This window comes from Amia ocellicauda, chromosome 9, assembly GCF_036373705.1.
Source record: "Amia ocellicauda isolate fAmiCal2 chromosome 9, fAmiCal2.hap1, whole genome shotgun sequence".
Taxonomy (NCBI): Eukaryota; Metazoa; Chordata; class Actinopteri; order Amiiformes; family Amiidae; genus Amia; species Amia ocellicauda.
Genome location: NC_089858.1, coordinates 26,593,068 through 26,618,930, shown reverse-complemented (window position 1 = coordinate 26,618,930; position 25,863 = coordinate 26,593,068). Strand labels below are relative to the sequence as shown.

General features: G+C 40.4%; 1 protein-coding gene across 1 annotated transcript; it reads right to left on the bottom strand.

Annotated features, from left to right (window-relative positions):
• Positions 1–7,800: 7,800 nt before the first annotated feature.
• Positions 7,801–25,040, bottom strand: cotl1 (coactosin-like F-actin binding protein 1). Its single transcript, XM_066713949.1, has 4 exons — positions 24,714–25,040; positions 24,145–24,227; positions 14,092–14,249; positions 7,801–9,681 (listed from the first exon to the last, which is right to left on the bottom strand). Exons 1-4 carry the CDS (start codon positions 24,788–24,790, stop codon positions 9,571–9,573), a joined length of 429 nt encoding a protein of 142 aa, XP_066570046.1. The 5' UTR covers positions 24,791–25,040; the 3' UTR covers positions 7,801–9,570.
• Positions 25,041–25,863: the final 823 nt, after the last annotated feature.

Sequence of the window (25,863 nt, the reverse complement as noted above, 5' to 3'; positions counted from 1 at the left end):
TGTGTTTTTATTTTTACAGATTGAAGCCAAAGCCACTGAAGTCACAATTACATCAATGCTACCTTCGGGTTTATCTGCCATTGGAGAAGACGTGAAATTAATGAGTAAATGATTTAAAAAAAGGCAGACGGCAAGTCTTCAATTGTTCAGTAAACAGCTTGTCTTCTGCTGCAATTAACGACATACTTAGACCCAGGAGTGATTAATCTTTTCTTCAGAGAAATCCAAACACACCTGCCTCTTTTTTCTCCGCCTAATAACACATGGAAAGGAGTCTAGCAGGATCCCAAGAAACTGTAAAGAGAAGTCGCTTGTTGATTTATTTAGGAACAATCTGATGTGCACTGAGAAAAAGAAATCTGAACTTCTTTTGTGTAATACTCTTTAGGAATAGACTACTGTGGATATCGGCAAGAGTCATAGAGCTTCTTATTAAGACTGCCCTCAAAAAGGCTTTGAATGATACCAATATTTCAGCCTAACAGCTGAAAGTTGTGACCTATTTCTTTAATTGGACTCAATATAGAACCAGGTCTTTTACAATTTTATAAGGCTTCTATTTTTTGGATATTTATTTGAGGCTTGTTCCAAAAGACAATTGACTTATTCAGCCTTTTTTTGTGTCATAGATGTCTCACTTATGAATTGGCTGCAGAAAGACGAGAGATGAGCAGGGGAGGTAGGAAATATCTGGTCTGGTTAATGCCATTTAATCTGTGCAACACCCCCCCAACCCCCTGTTGTATGAATACAAGCTTGCAGTATCATGAAAGCGGACGGAAAGAGGCTTATAGATTAAGTAATTAGGCAGTCACGTAAACATCTGTTGGACAGTATTGAGGCAATAAGGGGAAAAAGATAAGAGAGCAGCATGGACTGGGATTGGCTGGCAAGTGGTGACCACGGCAACTCAAATATTGTTTTCTCCTCTGCTGTGGCCTAGGCTGAGGCCATTTTGTTTTGTCTGAATTAACAATGGCTTGCTGGGCTTCCTAATTAGGTTTCTGCTGAGTGTTGGCACAGGCTGTGGCTGACTCCTGCTGCTAGGCCCTTGTGAGTTACTGCCTTGTGCACCTGCTGTTCCTGAGTGAAACATACAGCACATCTCCATCTCCACACTGCTCTTGTCATTGAACTGCTTTATTTTCTACAGTCCCAACTTGGAATTTGCTGAGACAGTATTTGAATCTTCTGTGTAATCCTCATGTTTTACATACTGATTAAAACTGAAACGAAGATGGTAGAATCTTGCTGATTGCAACGGTGTCTGGGTGATGCAATGCGCCATCTATTTCTTGATGATTGAGTAGACTGCTCAAAGGGATATTCACAGACTTTTTTGTACCCTTCTCCTGACCTGTGCTTTTCAATGATTTTACACCTGACTTGCTTCGAAAGCTCCTTGGTCTTCATGGTGGAGTCTTTGCTTGAAATTCACTACCTGACCAAGGAACCTCACAGAGACAAGTGTTTTTATTCTGAAATCATGAGAACCACTAGTATTCCACACAGACGGAGGCCATTCAACTAATTGTGTGGTTCATTAAGGTCATTTTGTGCACCTGAATTAATTAAGGTTTGCACACAGCAAAGGGTCTGTAATTGACTTAAACTGGACGTAAAACTATAATTTCCATGGACCAGCAAGCCTAATCTCAATCCGGACAGGATCTGTACATGGCTCAGCTGAATCCGAGAGCTTTTCCTTTGAGCTCTCTGTTTCAATGGATTTCTGAAACAAACAAATATTTCTAGTCAAACTTATAACACAAAGAAAGAGGAATGATTTTCATGGAGATCACAAAAAAGTTTGTTGTGTTCATCTGTTTGGCATTTCAGCTCTGAAAGGCTAGTTTTAAAACCACATGAAGAACAATCCAAGTGACGTGGATTCAGTCTACTAAGGCCTACAGCATGTGCTTCCTCAGAGGGGGTGTTTTTGCCGACAATAAAGAAGAAATTGCAAAGCATCTTTTGGTTTCACAGTGACTGCTCATTAATCCACCCACATACACAGGGGTGAATAAGAGTTCAGCTGAGCATTGCAAAGTCAGAACTACACCCAGATATCAGCAGGCCATTTTACTTACCCTGCGATTGTAAATATGTTCGATTATCATGCTGGCAGAACTGCAGTGCAAGTAGTTCATATAAGTGAGTTTCACAGTTTAGGGTTCAACTGAGCACAATGTGTTCCTTATCCGTAATTCAATCAGATTTAAAAAAAAAAGATAATAATAAGTTTTGTATTGGTGACAAAGACACTGTAGAGGATCAGGGTGGATCTGTGTTGATAATGTGATGACATTGGTATCTGATCATGAAAAATACAATACAAATCCTAAAAACTTGTGTTTAGTTTAGTGATGACAAGGACAGCGAAGAGCCATTTGTGGGATGTTAATTTTCATATAATGTATTCAGAGTATCAAGATTTACAGCTGCAAGCAAGTGCTATGAAGGAGGAACAAACAAACTCATGCTCTTGAGGAGTGATTTCACAAAGATACATTTGAAAAAACAGGCCAGGATTCGTTTATTATAGCCTGGGGACATTATGCAATATGTTACAACACAGCGCATTAAAAAACTATAAGGAGTGGTCGCCTGCAGCTAACTTTAAGGCTTTTCCTTGCTGGTCTGTTAACCCGCAGAAGATGAGGATGAACACTGGTCTTATTGCCAGTTTACATAATGAACAATTATAAATTAAAAAATGCAATTTGGCTAGTTCCCAAAGAAACAGGAAGGAGTGGTATAGGATGAGTAGGATTAGCAGCACTTTATTTAAAACCTCACCCCCAAAACAGTGGGATTGGACAGCTTTGCCACACTTCAGCATGTGTGTGCATGAGGCCCTGAATGATGTGTACGAAACCAACACAACAGTGTTGTGCCCGCTCTACCTTCTCATTTTAATGTGGCAGTGCTCCAATTGCAAAGCTCACATTTAGATTGAAATAGCCTTATGTAAGCACAGCTACAATGAAGTGAGGCTTGAGGGACTGGCAAACAGACTGAGCTTTCAATTCAGTGAAGAGTCTTGTCTCTTCTGTTGTCTCCTTTGCCAGTAGCCTGAAGGTACAGTACAGAACAGACACATTCCAATAGATGCCTTCCATCCAAGACATAACCATGTGAATGTGTATTCACAAAGCTCAAGGGAGAGACATTTACAGTGTAGCCATAGTCTCAGTTCCCGAGTGTGTCCCTGAATACCATGGCATCTGTACCCGTGTCTTTCCTTCATGTTTCAGGAGCCAACAGAAACCGCTGAGCAATGGCAGACTGAAAGCCCGGGTACACAGAGCTTCCTACGCCAACTGGTACTCGGTACAACCATTGCCACACCATACAGGGAGATGTTTCCATTGTCTTATGGAAGGTACAGAAACTCTTCATCATCCCTGGCCTCAGTTTTTGGTAATATTGAGGGAGACATCTTGTAAATATTGTAACAGTCGCCTTTGCTTTTGTGAAACAACGCCTGTCACTTCTGTGCTTTTTCTAGATAGTCTGTGTCTGAAAACTGGCTTTTCCATATCACTGAAGCATACACTTATTTTACACTTGCTAGGCTGGATAAAACTAAATGAGATTGCATAACAGGACCAGAACAACCCTGCGCTGCAGTTTCATTATTCTTCCCAAATGATTTCCCAACCTAGAAATTAATCACAACCCCACTGCCTTAGTGACGTAATACATGGTACATTATTTGTGTGTGTGTGCGTCTGTGTGTAATACACTTATTTTTGTTTGCATATATTGACGTATCACAGATAACGGTCTGAAGATGTGGAGTAATGTATTTACTTACACACATTAACGCCTTCAGCTAGGTTGTAGACCCACTTCATTATTTAAATACCACATTCTTGTTTAAATCTGGAGTGCAATAGCTCCTTAAGGAGAGGAAAAGCCCCACCCTTGACCTAAATATGAATCGCATGCTGTTAGTGATGAGTGATTCTGTATTGATAGGAAATACAGTGTGGATTTAAAATAACATTTTTAAGTCCTGGTTCAAACAAGCCAACAAAAACAAAACAAACAAACTTCCATACAATATAATGAAAATGCTAAATGTAGAAATTTATCAATAAACAAAGTCCTTTATGGCTTAAAAGTTACCTGCAGTTTTCTGAAAGACAAAAAACTTAACTTTTTAGTATACAAAAGATGTTTGAGACATTAATTAAAAGCAGTGGCTTCAGCTGGAACTCTTCTATACAATCATATATTCTTCAGCAAGTTTTCTCTTTCTTGGATGTTTCTTTTCCAATAGCTTTCACAAGGGGTGTTGTCTCCTCCTAACAAAAGTCCTTCCACAATGACCTTCCAATACTTCCCTAGTTCTCTCTAATTTTGTACCCATGTAAGTTACTTTTGGATAGATTATATAATATTTTTGAAAGTGCCTGTATCTCTCACCAATCCACTAGGCTCCAGAACTGCAGTGGATTTTAGACTAGCAGAGAGCTGACTCCCACTGTGTGTAAAAGGAGCCGGTAAGATTAATTTATCCACTGTGGAGAGCTGGTACTAAAAGGGCTCCTATGCCAGAATAGATTTCTCAGTTCTTCCTCCTTTGATCGTTTCAATTATTTGGTTCACTTCTTGCTTAGGTCTGTGTTGGATGATGTTGCCTGTCTAAAGATCTTCAAAAACGGTGCAGTTTTGTTCAGTTCAGTATTTATTTATTACCATGGGTTAAGATTAATTAAACAATTCAGTTCCAACAATATACTACAGTGCCACAGTGGGAGAATATGGTAATTAAACCAACCCTTCTAATTCACTCCAGATGAGGACAAAGCAGACCAAAACGCTATTGGTCTAAACACTGCATTTCCCGTACTTGGATTTGTACAAGGTGCACACGATTACAACAGAGACAAAGAATTTCCAGGACATGTAACTCTTCTACACTTCAGCCCCAAACAGAATCCACTGATCAGCATTTGTCAGACGCTGTTTTCTGCCAGACGAAAGGAGATTCCAAGCACTGAGTTGTAGGCTACAAGTACAGGAAAAAAACAAAAAGCACAGTTCCCTTTAAAGCTATGAGCACATTCAATCTCTGAACAAATGCCATCCCTGTTTTGGTTTTGATTTATTATTTTTTTGTTTTGTTTTGCATTTTTATGATTCTTCAGCTTCCAAAAGCGCTTGTCTAGGCAGATTCTTTTCTCCTTTTGAGGCACATCTGGCAACAAAGTATTCAGTGTTTCCTGTCTGTCCCTTGTACTTGAATCAGAACCAAGCGGCTTCGAAGGGCAAGGTGCTGCATGTCAGCAGTGGTGTTTGTTCTGGCAAAGTGTACAGCTAGTTTGGGGGATTTGTTCGGACTGGCTCACCAAAAGACAGACAGTTAAGATACACACTTTCACTTTGACTGTTCATAAAGCATGTGAGAGAAAAGGGGACTTTCAACAAGCTCTAACATCCTTCCAGGTGTGTTACTTTCTGTATTTTCCACACACAAATAAGAAAACTTGGTTGTGCACTGATCTCAAAATACGCAACGGACTATAAAAGGGTGATTGCTATGTGACACTTATTTGTGGCTGGGTTCTTAAACTTTTTCTTAGCCAACCTGTACATCAGTGTTTAAATTGACAGTAGGAAGTGATACAGTCACTTCGGTGACCAAGCAGTCTATTACTGCATTTGCAAAAGAGGCTTGTTGCAGAACTGAAAAAATGTCCATGTGTAAAATATCTAAAAAAAGACACTAGTAATTGGTGCATGCTGCTGGTCAGCTGACTTTGTTGTTGTCTGTGCACCACTAAGTTTAATTTTGGAAAGATAACTATGCACCTTTGACCCAGATATCTTTCTTGCCTCATGGTCCTATAGCCCAAAACTCCTCTTCCCAGTAGACTGGCAGCAACACAGCGGTAAATCTGAAAAAATGTAAACTGACAATATGTATTTAATACTTGGCTAAGATTTCCTGTCTGAGAGGTATTGCAAGTTGTTCATTGCTTGTGTTGTGAGTTAATCACCAATTTCTTAAGACTTTTAAAGTTGACCTTAGGCCTTCACACAAAGTGAAGCATTTGTAGTGACCAAGAAAAAGAGAAACACAACTGACTCTCTCACATAAAGTGTTGGCATGGATTCCAATGAGTTTCGGTTTCTACATGGACATAATCCCCCCTCCAGCAGCTTGAAGCGCTTTACAATTGTTAATGATGCTGTTGACTTAAGTAAACACCTTGGAATGTTACTGACAGAGTGATCTCCATTTCGTCTCCAAATGCCAATACAGGCATGGGCTTGTCATCCAGCATTATAGTTCCCAGGATTTATTTCCATGCAGCTATACAGCTAAAGCTGAGAGACTGATATTGAATGGAATCCAGACGTCTCCTGGTAAAAGGTCTCCAGAGAATCCTTTATTTCTATTACCTTGTGGGAGGGGAATTCAACATTTTAAACGCTCCCTTCCTTCTTTAGAAATATGTACGTAGCAGCTGCAGGGGAGACTTGTGTTTTCATTTGAAGAGGTTCTGGAATCTGATCAATGTTGTAATGTAGAGTTAGGTCCATAAATATTTGGACATTGACACAATTGTCATAATTTTGGCTCTGTATACCACCACAATGGATTTGAAAGGAAACTTTCATCTTTAATTTGAGGGTAGTTTGGATGAACTAACATAATTATGAATGAAAATGTGAGTTTCAATACTTGGTTGCAAATCCTTTGCAGTCAATGACTGCCTGAAGTCTGGAACCCATAGACATCAGCAGATGCTGGGTTTCTTCCCTGGTGATGCTCTGCCAGGCCTGCACTGCAGCTGTCTTTAGTTCCTGCTTGTTCTTCGGGCGTTTCTTTTCAAATCCATTGTGGTGACGTACAGAGCCAAAATGATGACAATTGTGTCACTGTCCAAATATGGACCTAACTGTATATTTCTTCAATGCAATTGTGGTTAACTGCACTCAATTCTAAACACAAGGGATGTTGATGACAGCACATGACACATGGGTTTTAAATTAAGTCTCTCAATGCGGTGTCTTTCTAGTATATGAAATCACTCTGGCCCATTCCCAGGGCTTATCTCTAATGTGTGTAGCTTTTTATTTATTTATTTAAACCATCTGGACACTTGTACATAATGTTAAAGTCTTTATGTGCTGGTTTACGCTTAACAACCCCATCCCCCCTTATCACACACAAAACAAATGCACACAAGCAACACAAACACTCTCACTAATGTCCTTGGACCTGGGTCTGTCTCTCATTAAATTAGATTTTTGTACTCTGGGAGCCAACCTTCTTTCAATATTCTGATCAAACCGTTCTGTAAGCTCCCCTTCTGCTTATATTATTCTTGTGCCTCTTAATTTCTGAAGTAAACAGCTTGTGTTTAGTGTTGTGGTTGAGTGGATGACAGGACACCCAAAGTGGCGGTGGGGCTGGCACACTGACTGACTGAGAACTCGGCTGCCCAGCAATAAACACAATTTGTAATCGTAAAGCTTAAACTCATACGTAAATGTGCCTTTCCGCCTGTAGTTTCAATAAGCTTGCAAAAAGCTCTTCAGTGGACAAATATACATTCCCTTACAGATGCTTGATACATCTGAATATGATACTTAAAGGCATCCAAATAAAATGAAATTTTCTTTATGCTCCAAAAGAGGACATGAGGAAAACAATTTTAAATGATTAATTATGTAATAGTCGTGAACAACATCTGGAGCACCAGGACGGGGTCTTCTTTTAAGTCTCCTTAGTTTTGACATGGGTGCTGTGTAATTAAACAATGAAGATGGAGGCAGGCACGTTTTTGAAAAAAAGGAAATTTATTCTGAAATGGTTGATCTCTTATAATGATGCTCTTCCAAAACTCCACACAATACATACACAATTTCCACAGTTTTTTTTCCTTTTCCCAATTTTTCAAAAAAATAAACCCAGCCAACTCTCATAGAAAAAAACAAAATATTTTCACACACCACAAAACCTTTCATTTTGGTCAAAATGAAAAAACTAAATTGTGCCACTGAACTTGTACTGAGTTTTTGATCCACAGTTTTGTTTGTTTGTTTACAGCTACCTGTTGTGTACACCATACACACATTTATATCCATCTATACAGACGTATATAGATTGATATAGATAAATATTAACAAGAAAAAGAAGGCCGTTGTTTGTAATCAAGATAACTTTTTAGAAAATTAGAAAGCCAATCGATCCAATACCACTGCAAGGACAAATCAAATTAAATCTCGCATGTCCAGAGGCCTCTCCAGGATACATTTCCACATACATCCTCCTCCTCATGGGACTGCAGACAGGAGGCTACATTTTAAGGCAGATAAAACATAAAAGGGCACATTCAACATCTGCAATTAGGTGTGGGGAGGGGAAGGGCTCGTCTCTGGTTTAGAAACAGCCCCCGGAGGAGCAAATGCAAGGAAGTTATATGCCACTTTAACACTCTTCACAGACAGAGGGAACTCTCTGGACAAGCTCAGAGACCAACAGGATTGTGTCCCTTAAAGTAGAGCAGCATTCTCCAGTCAGGGATCTAACCAAAACTGATCTAATCAAAGACTGAAGAACGCTCTTCTGCATTAAGCAACGTATCACAAAGGAACTAACTATGATCAAAAGCACAATAAATTCAAAACCAATCTTTTTTTTTTTTTTTGCCCATCCACCTTTTAAACTCTGGAAAGGTCTGTATTATTGACTTAAACAAAAAGGTTCAAGTTTAAGGTAGTTTCTATTGTTTTTGAGTATAACCATCGCTAAAGATTTCCAGTTCACTTTGGCACCCGTTTGTAAATGAGACAAAGAATCAATCAGGCAGGGTGATGCTTTCAAGGAGTGCAGTTTACTAGAAGTTCCAGTTTGTTCAAATTTAGAGAAAGTGGGGCCCCTTCACAAGCAGCTACGACAGCCCACTGTACTTTCCAGAGTCTGAAGATAAAGGTGGGAGGGTGAAGAAAAAAAAAAAAAAAAAAGGAAGGGGACTAATACCTTTTGAGGCTTTTAAGTTCACACACAAGTGCCAGTCGTGCAGACCTGAAACAGGCACTGACAAACACTCTAAATCATGGTTTATTACCGCTAAACTAAAGAGAACCTCAGATGACAGGTTCAGACTGTGCAGTCAGACAGAGCCTTGCCATATTGAAACAGCCCCTGCCAAACAAAATCACATAATAGTCCACATTGTTTTCCCCAGAGCACTGTCTGTGTGTGGCTCAGATACCTTTGGCTCTGCTCTATTTGGGGCTTGGTGTTGTTTCAGGTACAGCTTACGTCAATGTCAGGGCTGTGTATTTCAATATGGTAAGGCTCCATATTACCCAAGTAAAATAAAAAATAAAACGAGACCAATTGCAGAGGGGATTGGTGGTGAGTTCAGTATACTGGATAAGAGCGATGTTGGAAAGTGGTGACAGATATACAGCAGATGTAGCCAAACAAGAGCAGGAGAGAGAGTGAGGTGGATCTTTGCACTGGTTTACATCTCACTGGGCTCTTCAGACCCCATGTCCAAGCAGCAGCGGCAGGCTGATGGTCTCCCTCTGGGTTCTTCCCTACTCCGTCTGGGCGTCATAGTTGGCACCTCCAGCTTTCTTCAGCTCATTCCTGATATAATCTTCTTCCAACTCCCTGGGGTCGCTAATCATGAATTCCTTGGCAAAGTTCTGCAAAAGGAGGATACGAGACATGTTACCAGAGAGCAGGTATGCTCATCCTGCTGGCTGTTGATACTATGCCATACTATGCTAATGTGACAATAGGTCTCAAGATTGAGCATTAACTGTAAGGGATGCTAGGTTTGTATCTTAGAAACATTTGCTAATAAACTGTGAAATCACATCTTGAGCAATCAAGAAAACATGTAACTGATCTTTCTCTTAGGGTTAGGAGAACCAACAAATAATTCTATGCTTTGCAAAGTCAAAGAAAAAAGTGACAAGGGGCATAGTCCCAGCTTATCAATTCTTGTAGTGCTTTTCCCTATAATGATTAAGTCAGCCACAATTAATAGGCAAATTCTGGTTCACAGCCTTGGACAATTCAATTGATCTATAAAACAAACACAGAGACTGACAAGTTACTGCAGGCAATCAAAAACATTGTGGGTCAATGAAAGCTAGATTACACCAACAGAAGAACTATAAAGAAATTAAAACCATTGGGTATAAATGAAGAAACAGCTGTTGCTTTTTACTTTTGGGATATTTTCACAAATGGTCTTAAATTCTTAGCATCACCTCTTTTTAACAAAAGTGTTAAAGTAACAAATGTTACACATTTTGAATTTTAGATGTAGTCGTAAATTTAAATTAGATTTTAATTAAGGTTTTTTCTTTGCAGGGGAGAGTGGGAGTAGGGAGGGGGGGTGGATACAATACTAGGGTATAAAGGCTTGATAAGTACTGGGCTTTGTTTTGACCACATAGTCAGAAGAGGCCAAACTTCCTCAACAAAATGACTGCATTCAAAAACAGGTTCTCCGTCATTATAGTTTTAATATGACGCTTTGGGCTGCCAACTAAAACTCATAAATTGCTTATTTTTGTCATCACACCCCCTTCATCAGGACACTCTTCTTGAGGCATCTTCTGACAGGACGATTTATTTACAGGGTAGAAAAAGCAGGCATATTCAGTGCATCTCTGGCAATGCTAATTTTAATGAAAAACTCTTTCAGTTGTCCTTTTTGTAATACACTGAAACATCATAAAAGCCATAATACAAAAAGGCAGAGGCCTGTCTAGCCTTTTAACCTGAGGTTTATATCCATTATTTTCATTTACATCTCTGGCTGTTTCACCATGCGAACCATTAAAGATGAGATTGAAATTATCTGGACCGATAACATCAAATATAATGTAAGTGGCATTTGCTGGCTTGGAATCAGTTCTTCAGAAAGCAGCGAGTCTTTTTTGCATTATTACTCTTGCCTTAGGCAGCAGAAATGGGGACTGAGTGACATTTAGCTCCACAAAATACTATAAATATGATCCTGTCTGGCAATAGGTTTGCCGTTCTCTAGTTATTACAATGTTTGGAGGGGGGGATGGAGGGAAGTAGATGTATGCATTGAAGCAAGTGCTGCAAAGCCCAATATTTATAAAAAGAAAAAGCAGACCGTGAATCTGAAGGCAGTTCAGTGATCAATATTTCCCCTCTATGTATTCAGGACTATTTTATGAAAGCTATTGAAGGATCTTCTATATATCCATACTTTTCACAGAGTGAGTCTGTACACAGTGTTTGAGCACCAGGGGCAGATTGTTTCATTTCTATCCCCAACCCCACACCCCTCTTCCTGTATGACCTTATCCATCCATCATTCATGAAAGGCTGGTGCTCAGCTGCACAGTATCTGATGCATCTTGACACTGATGAAACCACAGGGTTTAAGTCTTGCAACGTAGGGTCTGACTCTCGCTGGATATTATCAGTGGCCTTTTCTGTCATCGGGATTTGACAGCCTGCCCGGCCATCCAAGATATCAATACAGCAAACGTGATGGTCTCTCCAGCACCCAGAGCTGCACTCGCACACTCCCAGGCGTACTAATCTCAGTCAGCTGCACAGGGGAACCGGGCATGCTTCAATGACTGCTGAGCAGCTGAACATTATTTCCTTAAGATCGACAAGGGAGTCTCATCTCTGTCCAAGAGATCTTTATCCTCCTCTGTCCTGAATTGCCCCCCCAATCCGTATTGTTCCCAATATAGCCTAGTGCAAGGGCAGAGTGAAACCTCCATTTCAATTTGAGAGCTCAAGGTTTTTTTTTTTTTTTTTTTTTAAATGTGTTCATAAATCAACTGCTGCCTAGGTATATATAATGAGTTTATTTATTGATTTATTTATTATGGCCTATTTCTTATCCCGTCCCATTCTTTGTGGTTGTTGTCCTACTAGCACAGGAAATACCTTGAGGTATTCATACTCATAAACCAATCTTCTCCAGATACTACAGGCTGTGACTCATAAATCTATGGTTCAGTCAGATTGCAAATATTCTAAACAGTCTTTATTTAGTTATTAATACAGGCTGAGGAAGGTTTCCCTCATCCAATGACAGTATCCACAGCCTGGACATTCTGCAGTAGAGTGCGAGGCAGAGACTGGCATGATGCATTATGTGTGGCGAAAATCAGTTTTTCATTTCCATTTAGTCCAGAGAGATGTTGAAAGGTCATCATAAACCCATCACTTGATTAAAGGATGCCAGCCACCTCAGATAACCCCATGGGACTTATTCCTTGTCATTCTTAAGGGTTAGCTCAAAGAGTAGTTTCGGGGTGAAAAATTGATGGGAGGCAAATGAAGAAAGCTTTCATCAGACTGTCAAATTTTATTCAAATACAAGAAAACTCTCAGGAGCAATCCCTAAAAAGGCAAAAGACAGTCAATACTGGCTGCCTGGATGTGAAATTGACCAAACTGAAAGCACAGTCACAGCAAAAAAGCTATTAAAAACAGGAAGTTAGTCTTTCATTCCTCAATAGGCAAAGACCAAGACCTTAAAAGCTCCACTGTCATGGTTGTCAAATTGTCCAATAACTTCCCTCAGCTTGTTTTTAGCATACATCCATAGAGTGGTGCTTCTACCAGATTCTGTACCCCCCACACTTTCTTGAAGGGGTGCAGTACACATGAAGAGAAATTTGCTCCTAGAGGAGATGCACCAGGAGCCTGGCTTGTATTCCAGTTATTAGAGAAAACCCTACATGTCTGAGATAATGGCTGGCTTGTGGTTTGTCCAGTGTAAGCTGTCAAAGTTGTACTGAGAAGTGTGGCTTTATCAGGATGGGCTGGGGTGTACGGAAACCAGATCCTACAAGCAGGGAGTGGGAGAGCTATGCAGACCTATTACTTTGCAGTTTCAAAAGAGTCCATTACCATTTGAAGGATCCGTGTTTGCGTTTTATTAATGTTGGCCGGTTTCAGCTACGAAGAGCAGAGGCAGTTGGGCGTGTACAAGTGTATGTCACTTCATTATGGTATTAAACTATAGAGCTAAGATGATCCATTGTGTGATGGAGAAACTGGGATATTTTTCACATTCAGGAAATTGTATAAGGGAATTTATTTTGCCTTTAAAAATCAACATCAGCAGCTGTAGAAAATAAGGAAAAGGGGAGCTTTGGAAGCAGCACAGTGGACGAGCACCTAATCAAAACAGAAAACTAATTGTGCCTCAGTGGTTCTGTCAAGTGCCTACTGTTGAGCCTTGCAAAGCAAACTGTCTGAGGGAGTAATGTATGCGCTGAACTTTCTGCTTCGCCCGCAGTGAGGCAAGAGGCGCCTCGTTCGAATAGCTGCACTAAATCAGTTCTCAGAAGATATTAGCATGTAGCACCCATCTCAGCTCGCGATTCAGAGCTGCCACAAAGGAACTTTTTGTTCGGGTTTTTTCTTCTACCCTCTCTTTAGTGAGTGGGCATCTGAGCTGCTGGCATAATCCACTATACATGAGCTCCACCACAGTACAGAGTGGGGGGCCTCTGTAAACGGTTTTCAAAAAACCAAACAGTTTTTTTTTTTTTTTTTTCCATCCCCCCATCTTTTCTTTTTCCCCACTAATGACTGCCAATACCTCATGGGTTCCCTGTAGGCTTCAGTGGAGGGCTGGAACAAGGCACCTTCTGCATAACAGCGCGGTTTTATCTACACAATACAATCGCATACCATACAACATTACGGAGACTAGCCCGCTGAAAGTGCTAGTTAACAGATTTCCATTCCACAGATATAAATACAATAAATACAAAATAAAAGCATTGTTACGACTGTTGCTCTCAGTTATACAGAAACTTGACATCAATGCAGAGTTTCAATGAGTATATAGATTATACTGACTTTTCTGGCTGTCTGTTAGAAAGAAAAGTGCACTAAATGCTTAGAGATTGAGATATATTACACTGGAAAAATACAAACATATTCAGATGTTATGTACTTGAGTTGCAGAACTTTTCTGGTGGCAGGAGTGGCAGTTTTAGCATGATGAAGCTGGCAGTGCACAGACCAAGCTTGCATGACACACCCTGTGCCATGCCCTTCACTACGTCTTCACACCTCGGCCTCCTTACCTGTACAATGTCCTTCACCAGTGTCTTGTCTGTGCTGATCTTAGCCCTCTGTAGCCCACTCACGTTCTCACCAATCCAGGTGATCAGGGTGAATTTGGCTCTCTTGCTCATGGCGTCCCCTGTTGTGATCCGTACAAATCCAAACAATCGCACGTCATCTGGAAAACAGAGAGCGAGGGAACATTGCAGTCAACTTCCTGCCGCCCACAGTTGTCTCGAGAGATAAGCAGATGCGCAGACTAACACTTTGCCACAGGAAAGACCAGGAGAAACACATTTAGTCCAAATGGCTCCTTGTTGCACTACAGTAGCACACTGTGAAGCATTTCTTTTGTAAACTTTTCAGTTTTGAATAATTTCGTAAACTTAAAAGGATATGCACCATGTACAAGCAAATCATTACCAATGTTAATATCTTCATCCTCTAGGGCACACAATAATACACATTACTACTACCCACATTTGTGTATTTGGAGCTATAGCACATCTGAGCAGGTGAGCATTACAGTAGTTGGGGATTACTCAGTTTTCCCAGTTTTCCCCAAAAATGTATATTAAAAGTAAAAAAAATATTAAATTGTAATACCAGCATTCACTCATCCCCTCAGATCCACAGTGTATTGATGTGGGAATATATTAAACACACAGCCCTTGGGGTCCAGTCCCCTTTGAGGTTAAACATAGAAATTCTAAAAAATGATCATGCTCTTAAACTGAATTTGTCATGTAAATTAATTTCCTCTGTGCCAATTAAACGAGGCTGTCACATTGATAGGCTTGGTGCTTTTAAACCAAGTTTATTTCTCTACTTGTCTCTCATAACCATACTCTTTCAAATCGCCATTATTTTGAATTATTGTTAAATAAAAACAATAAAAAAAAATACTGAAAATCCATATGAACACTCCATAGCCTGCATTTTACAAACAATATAATGCGTCTCCCCCCACCCCAACAAGATTACAGTAGGTATTAGAAGGGATTTGTTGGTTAATGTGACCAAAAGCTTTTCCTCTTTCCCTGATAAAAACTCAACAAGCCCATAAAAGGAAGTGAAGAATGTTTCACAAGTTCAGGTCATTTTGTTAACAATCAAACAGTTTGTCTCTTAATCAGATCCAAAAAAAAAAAAAGAAGTCAGGTCAGTGCTCTAAATAAAAACAACTAAATGTTTTGAAAAGGGATATATATATATATATATATATATATATATATATATATATATATATATATATATATATATATATATATATATATATATATATATATATATTATGGTTGCTCAATTTTGCTTACAGCATTTTTACTCATTCTGCAGTTGTAATACAATTACAGTTTGTGTTTCCATTGCGTTACAGAATATTGACTTAGACTACTCAAGTCCTAACTCTAAGTCGAAGTAGTATAATCGATGATGTATAATCAAATATGTAAAGTCTGAGGATATAGTTAGTGTTTTGTTTAGGAAAGCATCTCATTATATTGTATATTGAGTGAAGGTCATTAAATACCCAAATAAACTTGTTAAGGGGAAAGCACCTCCAACCCTGATCACAATCAGAACTATTGCATTTCAAAGCTCGCTCCATTTTTTTCTCCTCTTGTACCAGGAAATAAAACTCTGTGTGGGCACTTGTGTTGACTTGTACCAGCCTGTCACATTACTTATCACAAAGGGATATCCTTCATATTTAAAGGGCAAGTAACAGGGCTGAGGAAAACACACCCCAGTGTGTTGCTACAGCTGTTTAATAAACCTGCCTGGACCTTTTGTCCTCATTGTTCCCATCCTGGTACACTCAGGACACACAGCTCATCCAGGCCGTCATAAAGAAGGAGCTGCTTTTCGCTTGTAAAGCAAATATACAGTCTGCAAGTCATAGGGTGCAATAGCCTAGCTCACAAAAATATTCTCACCTAAAGCTTTTATCTACATTGCAAAGATGGCTCTCTCTTATGCTCCACAGTTAGTCCAATCCCTGCCCCTCGAAGACTCAGAGCTGCATGTTCTTGAGCAGTGAAGGAGCTAGTAGAAAATGTGCCATTGAGATCTGTTAATCTCCACCTCAGTAAACAACATCCAGGGGAAAGATAATGCCTCCAAGCATATAGATCCAAATGATACACCTCCCTAGTCAAATACACTTCAGTGTGGGATGATAATCAAAGTGTCAGTACTGCTTTTTACATTCTGTTCTGGCCTGCAGTTTACCATACAGGTACATGCATTTCTCAATATTAAACTAACACACACCAGCAACCAGCAAACGGAGATTATGAATTAATCCAAACCTTGGGACATTTTAATTCAGTCAATACAACAAGGAAACGGACATCCTCTGCAGTAAAGGGATTACAGCTGGCATAGGAGAGGAAAACACTCCCATGCTCAAATTAACTCCTTGCACCACCAACCCCCCGTGCCCCAGCCCGCCTCAGCAGCACCTTGACTCCCCAGAGACAGGCCCACCTGGCATAACCCTGTAGAGCATGGCCACTTTAACCCTTTTCTCCGCCATAGTCTGGAAAAACACTAAATAGGAGAGATCTCTTACATATGGTGCCTTAATACCACCTAATCCTTCTTTTTGGCACCAACCCAAAGCTTCTTCATACTCTTGAGTTGGATTGCAACTTTCAAGTGCAGGGCATGGAAGTTTATGGCACTTTCTTCCCCCAAACTTAAATTAAACTATGCTTGAGTCCAATTCAAACAATCTGCAAACAATTCAATATAGCCAAACCCTACAGAGTCTAACCATATTCAAATACACAATATCTGGTTTAGCTTGGACTTGTGGATCATCAAGAGCCTGATGCAGATCTACTAATACTTAGTATTTGTGGCAAAACTGGATAATTCCACAAGTTGAGCTTCTTGCAGACATTGCATTTCATGATTCAGATCATCAAGAATCTAAACCACCAGCAAAGCGCAGAATTGTATTTATTTTTCCTTGGGTAAATTCATAACATCTCACAAGTAAAGGTTTCCGGACATCTGAGTGAAGAAGGTTGTTGATCAACTAACAAAACGTGTGCCATGGGGAATGCAATGTGCTTAGCAACTATTGGGCAAGAGCTGGGGGAAATAGTTCAAGTCCATCTGAATTGTCCGATTATGAAGAGGAAGTGTGCAAGAGTTGGACTGTGTGGAAGTCCAAGTGGAGTTGGTTTCCACAGAAAGGCAGAAAGGCAATAAACTCGATGAGTTTCCTCCGGGATCGGACACTACAGGAGAAAGCATACAGGAGTCAAGTTATTGGCTTCTGTCACCCTGCTCCGATACAGGCAAACCACAGCCTAATCCCATTTATGGCAATAAAAGAAGACATCAGGAAGGATAAGTAAACCATTCAGTTAAGACATTGATTGCAGGTATTTAAAAGGTATTGTATCTCGCTTGCGTGTTGAATACAACACGGTGAAGACAGAAAATAAGTTGAAATAATGAGTTCCTGGGTTCAAAGCGGACGCTCGATCACTCCGATGAGGCGTTTTGCTTGCCTCGGTCCCTACTTCTGAAGTGTGTGTCAGGTTTTGCTCCGGGACTCTGCTGAGGTGGTTACTTTTGAAATGGGCTCTTAAGCTGATAAACTGAAGGGCCACATTATCCGCTGTTCCATGTGATAGAAATGACCCAAAAAAAGAAATGTAATCCCAAAACAGAACAATTACTGTTCAAGAGCTAACCGTCTACATCAGGGGCTGCGGTTTTGTGACCAACAAGCTAGGAGTGCACAAAGACATAAGATTAGAGTCTCAGTGAATGGGACTAAGAATGGCAACAGTCTAGGAATCCATTTTGTATACATTATGTGGGAGAATGACAGCTTTGGGGGAACGCCAAAATCAAATCCCTCCCCTCTCGTTAATTGATCACTGAGAATCAGACGCTTCTGGGAATGTTTTGTGTTCAGGAGCACCTGATGAAGAGCTGACCCAGGGAGAAAACACCAAAAGGTTAACCAAAGTACTGCTCCTAAACAATGGCTAAACAGTCACAGCTTTCTAATTTTTGTAAAGGATGTGGTGTTAATCTGTAATCTGTAAAAGTGTCTGGTCTCTGGAAATAAAATGCATCTTTGTAGAAGGAAAAAGGTGCTTCCTTATCACATATTCCCTGCAAACTTTATATTATGACAAACTTTTAAATTTAACTTATTAGCCACAGCTTCATGCTTAACTTGAAAAGGAGTACAGAGGTCCACCCCCACACATCACATGCCTTCCTCCTTCCATCATTGTTCTGGGTTTATCATGCTGGATTTCCTGGTTGAGGAGGAAGTACAGCAGTGGCCCACTGTGTCTCACCCTCATACTCAAAAACGCCAACTTTTATAAGGCAGTTTTAGTCAGATCTTGGTTTTCAATGGGTCTATCAATATCTGCACTCTCAGAAATCAGGCAGCACCATAACATTTAAAGCCAATATTGCATATTTGTTTGTTTTGAAACATTTATGACCATACAAAAGACATGTTTCTCTTCTCTTTATGTAAAACTGCTGTTTATCACTGGCAGAGTCTCCCTTAAATTATTTATTTAAGAAAACCAGAGCTAACAAAATTGCCATAATTTTAGAGATGCAATGTCAACAGATGGCCTTCTTCATTCACTGGTTTCCAAACACATGCAAATATTTGTGATGAAGTGTGTATAAAACTGTGTGCAGGAAGATTTAGTTTAGTTTTGGAATATGGAATCTGTAAGAGTTCTGTCCAACTGATGTATTTTTACTACAGAAGAGAATAATGAAAACACATCGCCATGGTAACTGCTTTGTTCTTGCCATGTTCTGTCTGCCAACAAATGTTGCTTATTGCTGAAGTCACTGTTACTCAATACAGTTCACTGATCTGAAAAAAGCCCTTACCGACAGCACCGTGTCAAATCTTTCCCTCGTTGTTTCAGACAAACGCAGAGACCAGTTTGTCCCATACACTTAGAATAGCCCCATCTTATACAGAAATAGCACAACAAAATGATGCTTCCTATAGTTAGTCCATATGCTTTGCAGCGAGTTTGATGTTGCTGAAATGGTCTGCAGTTTTGCTTGTGCCTAGAAGAACAGTATGATATCCTCAGATGTCCTTTTTTTCTGTCATGCTCTTGCTAACATTTAGGATGCGCACTCCCTTCCTGTCCAAGGAAAATATGTGCATGCTTCTCACTCTTTAATGCAATCCAATCCATTCTATGTTGCATTTTTTCCAAAGGTATACAATTATAGTCACATTGTGCGATAGTGTTATGTTTCTTGAATAAAAATTGTTCATTAAACTATAGAAAAACTATAGAGCTGCAGTTCAATGCTTTACACACCTCCCCTCCCATCTTCGCTTCATTAACTGGAACATTTACAACCAGGTTCTATGGGCAGTGTTTAATAATCAGCTAACTAGAACTCTGATACCCGGACACAAAACTAGAGTTGTGATACAGATTTCCTGGAACAGTCACACGGCCACGTGGTGAGAAACTGGGGTGAGATGGTTCTAAGCTGTACGATTTACTCTGAATGTAGTTATCAGAATAGGTGACAGATAAGAGCTTTTGCAGAGAGGGCTCATTACTTAGATACAGCATTTCAAGGAGGAAGTCAAAATAAATTACCAGTTTTTCTATTAAAGATTAAAGGCCTCCTTCTGGGAGTTTTTACAGTATGAATTGAAACCCTGGATGTTCACTTCTGTATAGGCCAAGCCCAGCCCATTACCCCAGTTTCCAGTTCATGCATTGGTAAGATCATCAGTTCAGGCCAGCACAGCTCTGCAACAAACTGGCCATTCAGGCAGTGTTAAAACTGTTCTTCCGTTATGTCATCTAATCTAGAACACAAATGTTTTATGAAGCAATACGGCCCCAATTAGCGGGTAGGAAGAAAAAGGGGTGTGTCTTGTGTAGCTTCTGTGTTGCTGAGAAGATGCATATAAGGTTAGTGAAGACTAACTTAACTGACTTATTTCTAAACAGAAATAAATTGATCTACACTCACCTAAAGGATTATTAGGAACACCATACTAATACTGTGTTTGACCCCCTTTCGCCTTCAGAACTGCCTTAATTCTACGTGGCATTGATTCAACAAGGTGCTGAAAGCATTCTTTAGAAATGTTGGCCCATATTGATAGGATAGCATCTTGTAGTTGATGGAGATTTGTGGGATGCACATCCAGGGCACGAAGCTCCCGTTCCACCACATCCCAAAGATGCTCTATTGGGTTGAGATCTGGTGACTGTGGGGGCCAGTTTAGTACAGTGAACTCATTGTCATGTTCAAGAAACCAATTTGAAATGATTGGACCTTTGTGACATGGTGCATTATCCTGCTGGAAGTAGCCATCAGAGGATGGGTACATGGTGGTCATAAAGGGATGGACATGGTCAGAAACAATGCTCAGGTAGGCCGTGGCATTTAAACGATGCCCAATTGGCACTAAGGGGCCTAAAGTGTGCCAAGAAAACATCCCCCACACCATTACACCACCATCACCAGCCTGCACAGTGGTAACAAGGCATGATGGATCCATGTTCTCATTCTGTTTACGCCAAATTCTGACTCCACCATCTGAATGTCTCAACAGAAATCGAGACTCATCAGACCAGGCAACATTTTTCCAGTCTTCAACTGTCCAATTTTGGTGAGCTTGTGCAAATTGTAGCCTCTTTTTCCTATTTGTAGTGGAGATGAGTGGTACCCGGTGGGGTCTTCTGCTGTTGTAGCCCATCCGCCTCAAGGTTGTACGTGTTGTGGCTTCACAAATGCTTTGCTGCATACCTCGGTTGTAACGAGTGGTTATTTCAGTCAAAGTTGCTCTTCTATCAGCTTGAATCAGTCGGCCCATTCTCCTCTGACCTCTAGCATCAACAAGGCATTTTCGCCCACAGGACTGCCGCATACTGGATGTTTTTCCCTTTTCACACCATTCTTTGTAAACCCTAGAAATGGTTGTGCGTGAAAATCCCAGTAACTGAGCAGATTGTGAAATACTCAGACCGGCCCGTCTGGCACCAACAACCATGCCACGCTCAAAATTGCTTAAATCACCTTTCTTTCCCATTCAGACATTCAGTTTGGAGTTCAGGAGATTGTCTTGACCAGGACCACACCCCTAAATGCATTGAAGCAACTGCCATGTGATTGGTTGGTTAGATAATTGCATTAATGAGAAATTGAACAGGTGTTCCTAATAATCCTTTAGGTGAGTGTATACCAATAAAATCAAGCCATGCAGTTCGACGTTCTCAGATTACTGAAACCAGAAGATTGTAGGTTGAATCACAGCAGTGGGAGTGTGGTATACTCTAAGGGGTATAGGTTTTGGTGAACCACTACAATGGCATGCATTTGAAGTGCCAGATGTGACCCGTTTCTGTAACCCTCATTGAAGAAGGGATAGCAGTACTGCGGTGTCCGTCTCTTCCACGCAGGCCGGTCGGTTTAGTTTAGTATGTGCTGAGCGGAGTGCCTGGCTCATGTGCAGTCAGTCAGCATTTACTGCAGAGGAGGATGCCAGCACTAAAAAACTGTGATAAGGGGACTAGCTTGTTGGGTTCACTCTGCAGAAAACTGGGTAGTGGCTTGTGGGTAGAAAACCTCTCCACAGCAATTCTGGTGTTAATCAAGACAAACTATAGCAGGTCAGGATGGATGGGACACAAGGAGCCTCATGGGTTCATGCATTCCTACACAATGTGACCATAAATGAAACACTAGTTTAAGTCTCCACCAAGTTCATGATGAGGATTTTTGAATAGAAACCAAACAGGAAGGCAAAACTGTCTCCTTTCTCTTTTTCTAATAGTCCAACATAGTTCTCTTATCTTCCTATAGCTCCCCCTGCTCTCCCAGCTGGGCACAGACCACCCAAATGGAGTCCTGTGCTCTGGTCTCAGAAGCTCTATTATATCTAATGATTGTATCAACAGTGTTATCCAGTTCAGACCTGTTGTTGATCTTCAAAATTCTTTGTGCTTTGATTACAGTTTGCCATTCTAGTTAAATAACCAAAAATGTTAATTAACTATCTCTAGACCAGACCTTCCCTTTCAATGGGAATGGATTTGAGTGCATCACTAACATTCTTCTCCACTACCTTGTTGTGCTGAAACCTAGCATTTCACCTAGAATTGTAAGCAAAAAATAATAAAAACATAACCAAGACTATTTCGGAAAGGAATTCAAGTGGAAAAGGGCAGTCATAAAGCTTCCCAGTCCGGTCAAGTCTAGATTAGTTATAGTTTGAAAAATACAGTGTAGGACATGCTACATTTATTCTTACACAAAAACTAACAAAAATAATGAGCTTTGGAAATACTTGTATGACTGAAAGCGTCAATGGCAGCTGACAACTTTTACTTCCTGAAGCGACCACACCCCACTTTCCAAGCACAGAGATTTCAGAGCGTGTTGAACTGTATAAATGTATATCTGTAGAAAGAGATTATGTTTCCAAAATCTACTAAAAACCAAGCACCAGGTGTCCAGTTACACAGTAAAAGCAATACCATGTCTCAAGTTTAATGTCCCTGGTCTATGTGAATCAGTCACTACACAAACTGAAATGAGGGAGTTCCTGAAGTGGTTTTTGTTATGCATTTAACTGAACTACAAAAGAAAAGGGTGAAATTAGTTTTACATCTGCATTGCTACTGTCTAAGTTCCTCATTCCAGTAACAATACATTATAGGTGAGGAAGGTCTTTTCATTTTACTGACTTCTCCTTGCCGGTTTAAAGATATGAAAGTGCTCTATAATCTACTTGACTGGGTCACACCAGCCTGAATCAATTAACCCTCCCTATGCTTGATTTTGTAGTACATATGTATGCTTCTGAGAAATCAAGTCATGTGCTTTTCATTTTTGTGAATTGGACCGATTTTCACATTAGTCAACTGGTTACAAATTTGATCTTGCCGAGGAAATGCATCAAAGAAGAAAAGTTAAATGAAGAATGGGAGTGTTAACTAAACCCAGGGTCTGTAGAGAACTTAAATAAAACCAAATGGTCAGTCATCTAGGCATGTTCAGCCGCTATTCAGTGATATAATTTCATTTTGATCTTCACCCTAATCCTGCATTCCTGTGACAGACCAGTAGGCCAATGACCTTTCTTGTGGAACAGCTTGGTTCTTGGGCGGACCAGGTACCTTATGCTTCACAATTACAGCACAGTAGTAGCCTATAAGCTTGTGCAGATTGTAAAGATTAACATCCAGGCTGCTTATTTTGGTCACTGTACAGAAACTCACTGTCCCCAAAAAAAAAAAAAAAAAAAAAAAAAAGATCTAATGTCACATCCAAATGTGCACTTTCGAAATTGAAAAGTAGAAAACGTACATTATATCTCCGTAGTCCAGTTAACCAAATCCTAGCAAAATTAGCGGTTGCGTTGGCCTGTGTCAGGCAGCTAATGGTATGAAATGCACGCAGTATCCGCAGCAGTCCAAACCTCTTAATCGCGGCTCAATCAAACGACAATCCAGGAAGTGCTTCTGCTATAGGGGGAGCCACGCTTCTCACATCAAGCCATCCTATGCAGTCTCTGAATGGGAAAGGGTGCAGCTGCATTACTCGGCCACATTGATCAAGGCAATGCACGACACCTCTGGAGCGACCGCTACAAAAGCATCATACACCCGCTGGCCAACAAATCTAGGTATACATTTTAGTTTTAGACTCCTTTCCATCTCTGGAGTCTCAGTTAATCACGTCAGGTATGCCGCACTTGGGAGCCCAGACACTAATGTATGGGGGAAGGGGGGATATTTTTGTGAAGACCATTTTTGATATACGCCATTGAAACGTCTTAGCCATAAGCCCCGACTTGCGCCAACTTGCCTGCGTACACGATTCACACAGAGGTGATGTGATATGGCAGTGATTGAACATGAATAATACTACTACTCATAATAATAACGTGGTGTTTTTTTAAGGGAGGTCCTTTTTGCATATCAAAGGAATAGATCATTATTGCATCCTATAGTATAACAGTCCCAAGCAAAAACAGATAATAGTCGAGCAATTCATACAATTAACCAAGATCTTACCTGTGCATTGACTTTTAAATTCACTGTATTCTGTCCCCTGCCCTCCTGGGATGATTGTAGAGCCATCGTATACGAAAGAAGCCCTTGAACAAGAGTGCATGCATAATGAATTTAAAAAATACAGACAATACAATAGCCACCAGTCAGACCCCTTAAATCCGCTTCATTGCTCAAACGAGCTGAAATCAAATCTGTAATGCTACATATGCAGCAACTTGAATGCTACTAATGATAACGTTTTCTGTCCAGTATTATTACCTCAAAAATATACTTCATCAATGCACAATTAGGGGCTTGGCTTTCATTCTCTGCAGACGCACTCGTTTATAATGCGAGTGCCTGGATGCCAGTATTGTAGCGAAATTGAGTAAACTGATACAAATTAACAGTTTGAGCCTATTTAGTAGGATAGTTTAGCTAAATCCCCTCTGTCTTTTCAAATGAACACAATGTTGCAAAAAAAAAAAAAAAAAAAAAAAAAAAAAAAAAACGTTCCACATGTACTTGCTCAATCTCGGTCAATAAAACCTGCTTCAGTAATAATCATAATAATACAAATAATGACTTACCAGTTAATTTCAGTGTTGTCGTCTCTAACGAGGTTATAAGCCTCTCTGCAAGCTTCTTTGTCGATTTTTGTTGCCATTTTATTAGAGGTTTAGGGAGAGACTAAATAGCCAAGGAAGAAACAAGAAATCGAGGCAAAGGGAAAAAGTCACAAATCCTGGACAAAATCGGTGCACAGGCTGCAAGACGGAGCTACAGTTCGGCCGGGCAGCAGCGGGAGGACAGGCGTGTTGCGGTGCGCGGAGCTGCTCTAGGATGCGCCGGCTGGGACGTCGTTTTTTTGAATGATCACTAAAAGCGGATCTTCATGCGTCTCTAGAGGGCATATCCTTTCTTTTTTGCTGCTTTGGGCGTTGGTGATTTTCGTCAATCAGGTTACAGTACAAAAAAAAAGCCCCCGAAACTAACACTGAAATTCACCTCCTAATGGTCAAACCGGGGATTAAGGCAAATTAAATCCACCCAATTTCTATTGTTACCATTTCACTGCATTTGTCGCCCTCTACAGGAATGATCACTCTGGGCCTGTCAGAATGAATGAGCTGTTTTCCAGCACGATTCAGCAAATCTCTCCAGCATGTTTAAGAGATTTAGTTCAGGTCTGGTGTTGCTGATTGTGTTATACACCAACCATCTAAGGGAGATGCAGACTGTACCCACCAAGACTACCCCCCCTCCACTAATTGACAAATTAGGCAACGATTATATTGCATCGACAATTGTGCAGATAGTAGCAGGGTATAGAAGTGTGCATTTCCTGTGAAACTAAAACCACATGCTGTTGCAGTGAATTAAGTGGTGTCTGGAGGAAAAGGCACCTTCTCCAAGAAGCATTGAACTATTTCCACAGACACAGTAATTAGTGGTTAGTGTCTAGTTGGCTCTGAAAGGAAGTCTTTACATATCTCGAGAATTACACTGGTTTTGGATCTTGAATGTCCCCTGCTCTTTGACTGTAACTGACACTGATGTTAACATCTAGCCCAGGGTGGTCATTATATAGTGGCCCTTTCGGGAAGTGAGTTTGAATGTCCCAACCTACCCGTCTAATCATCTGTTTGGTGCACTGACCGTCTGCGCATGTACCGAATAATCATCTAATACAAATAACGTGCCAGGTCCACAAAATCAGCAAACCAACAAGTGGTTGAG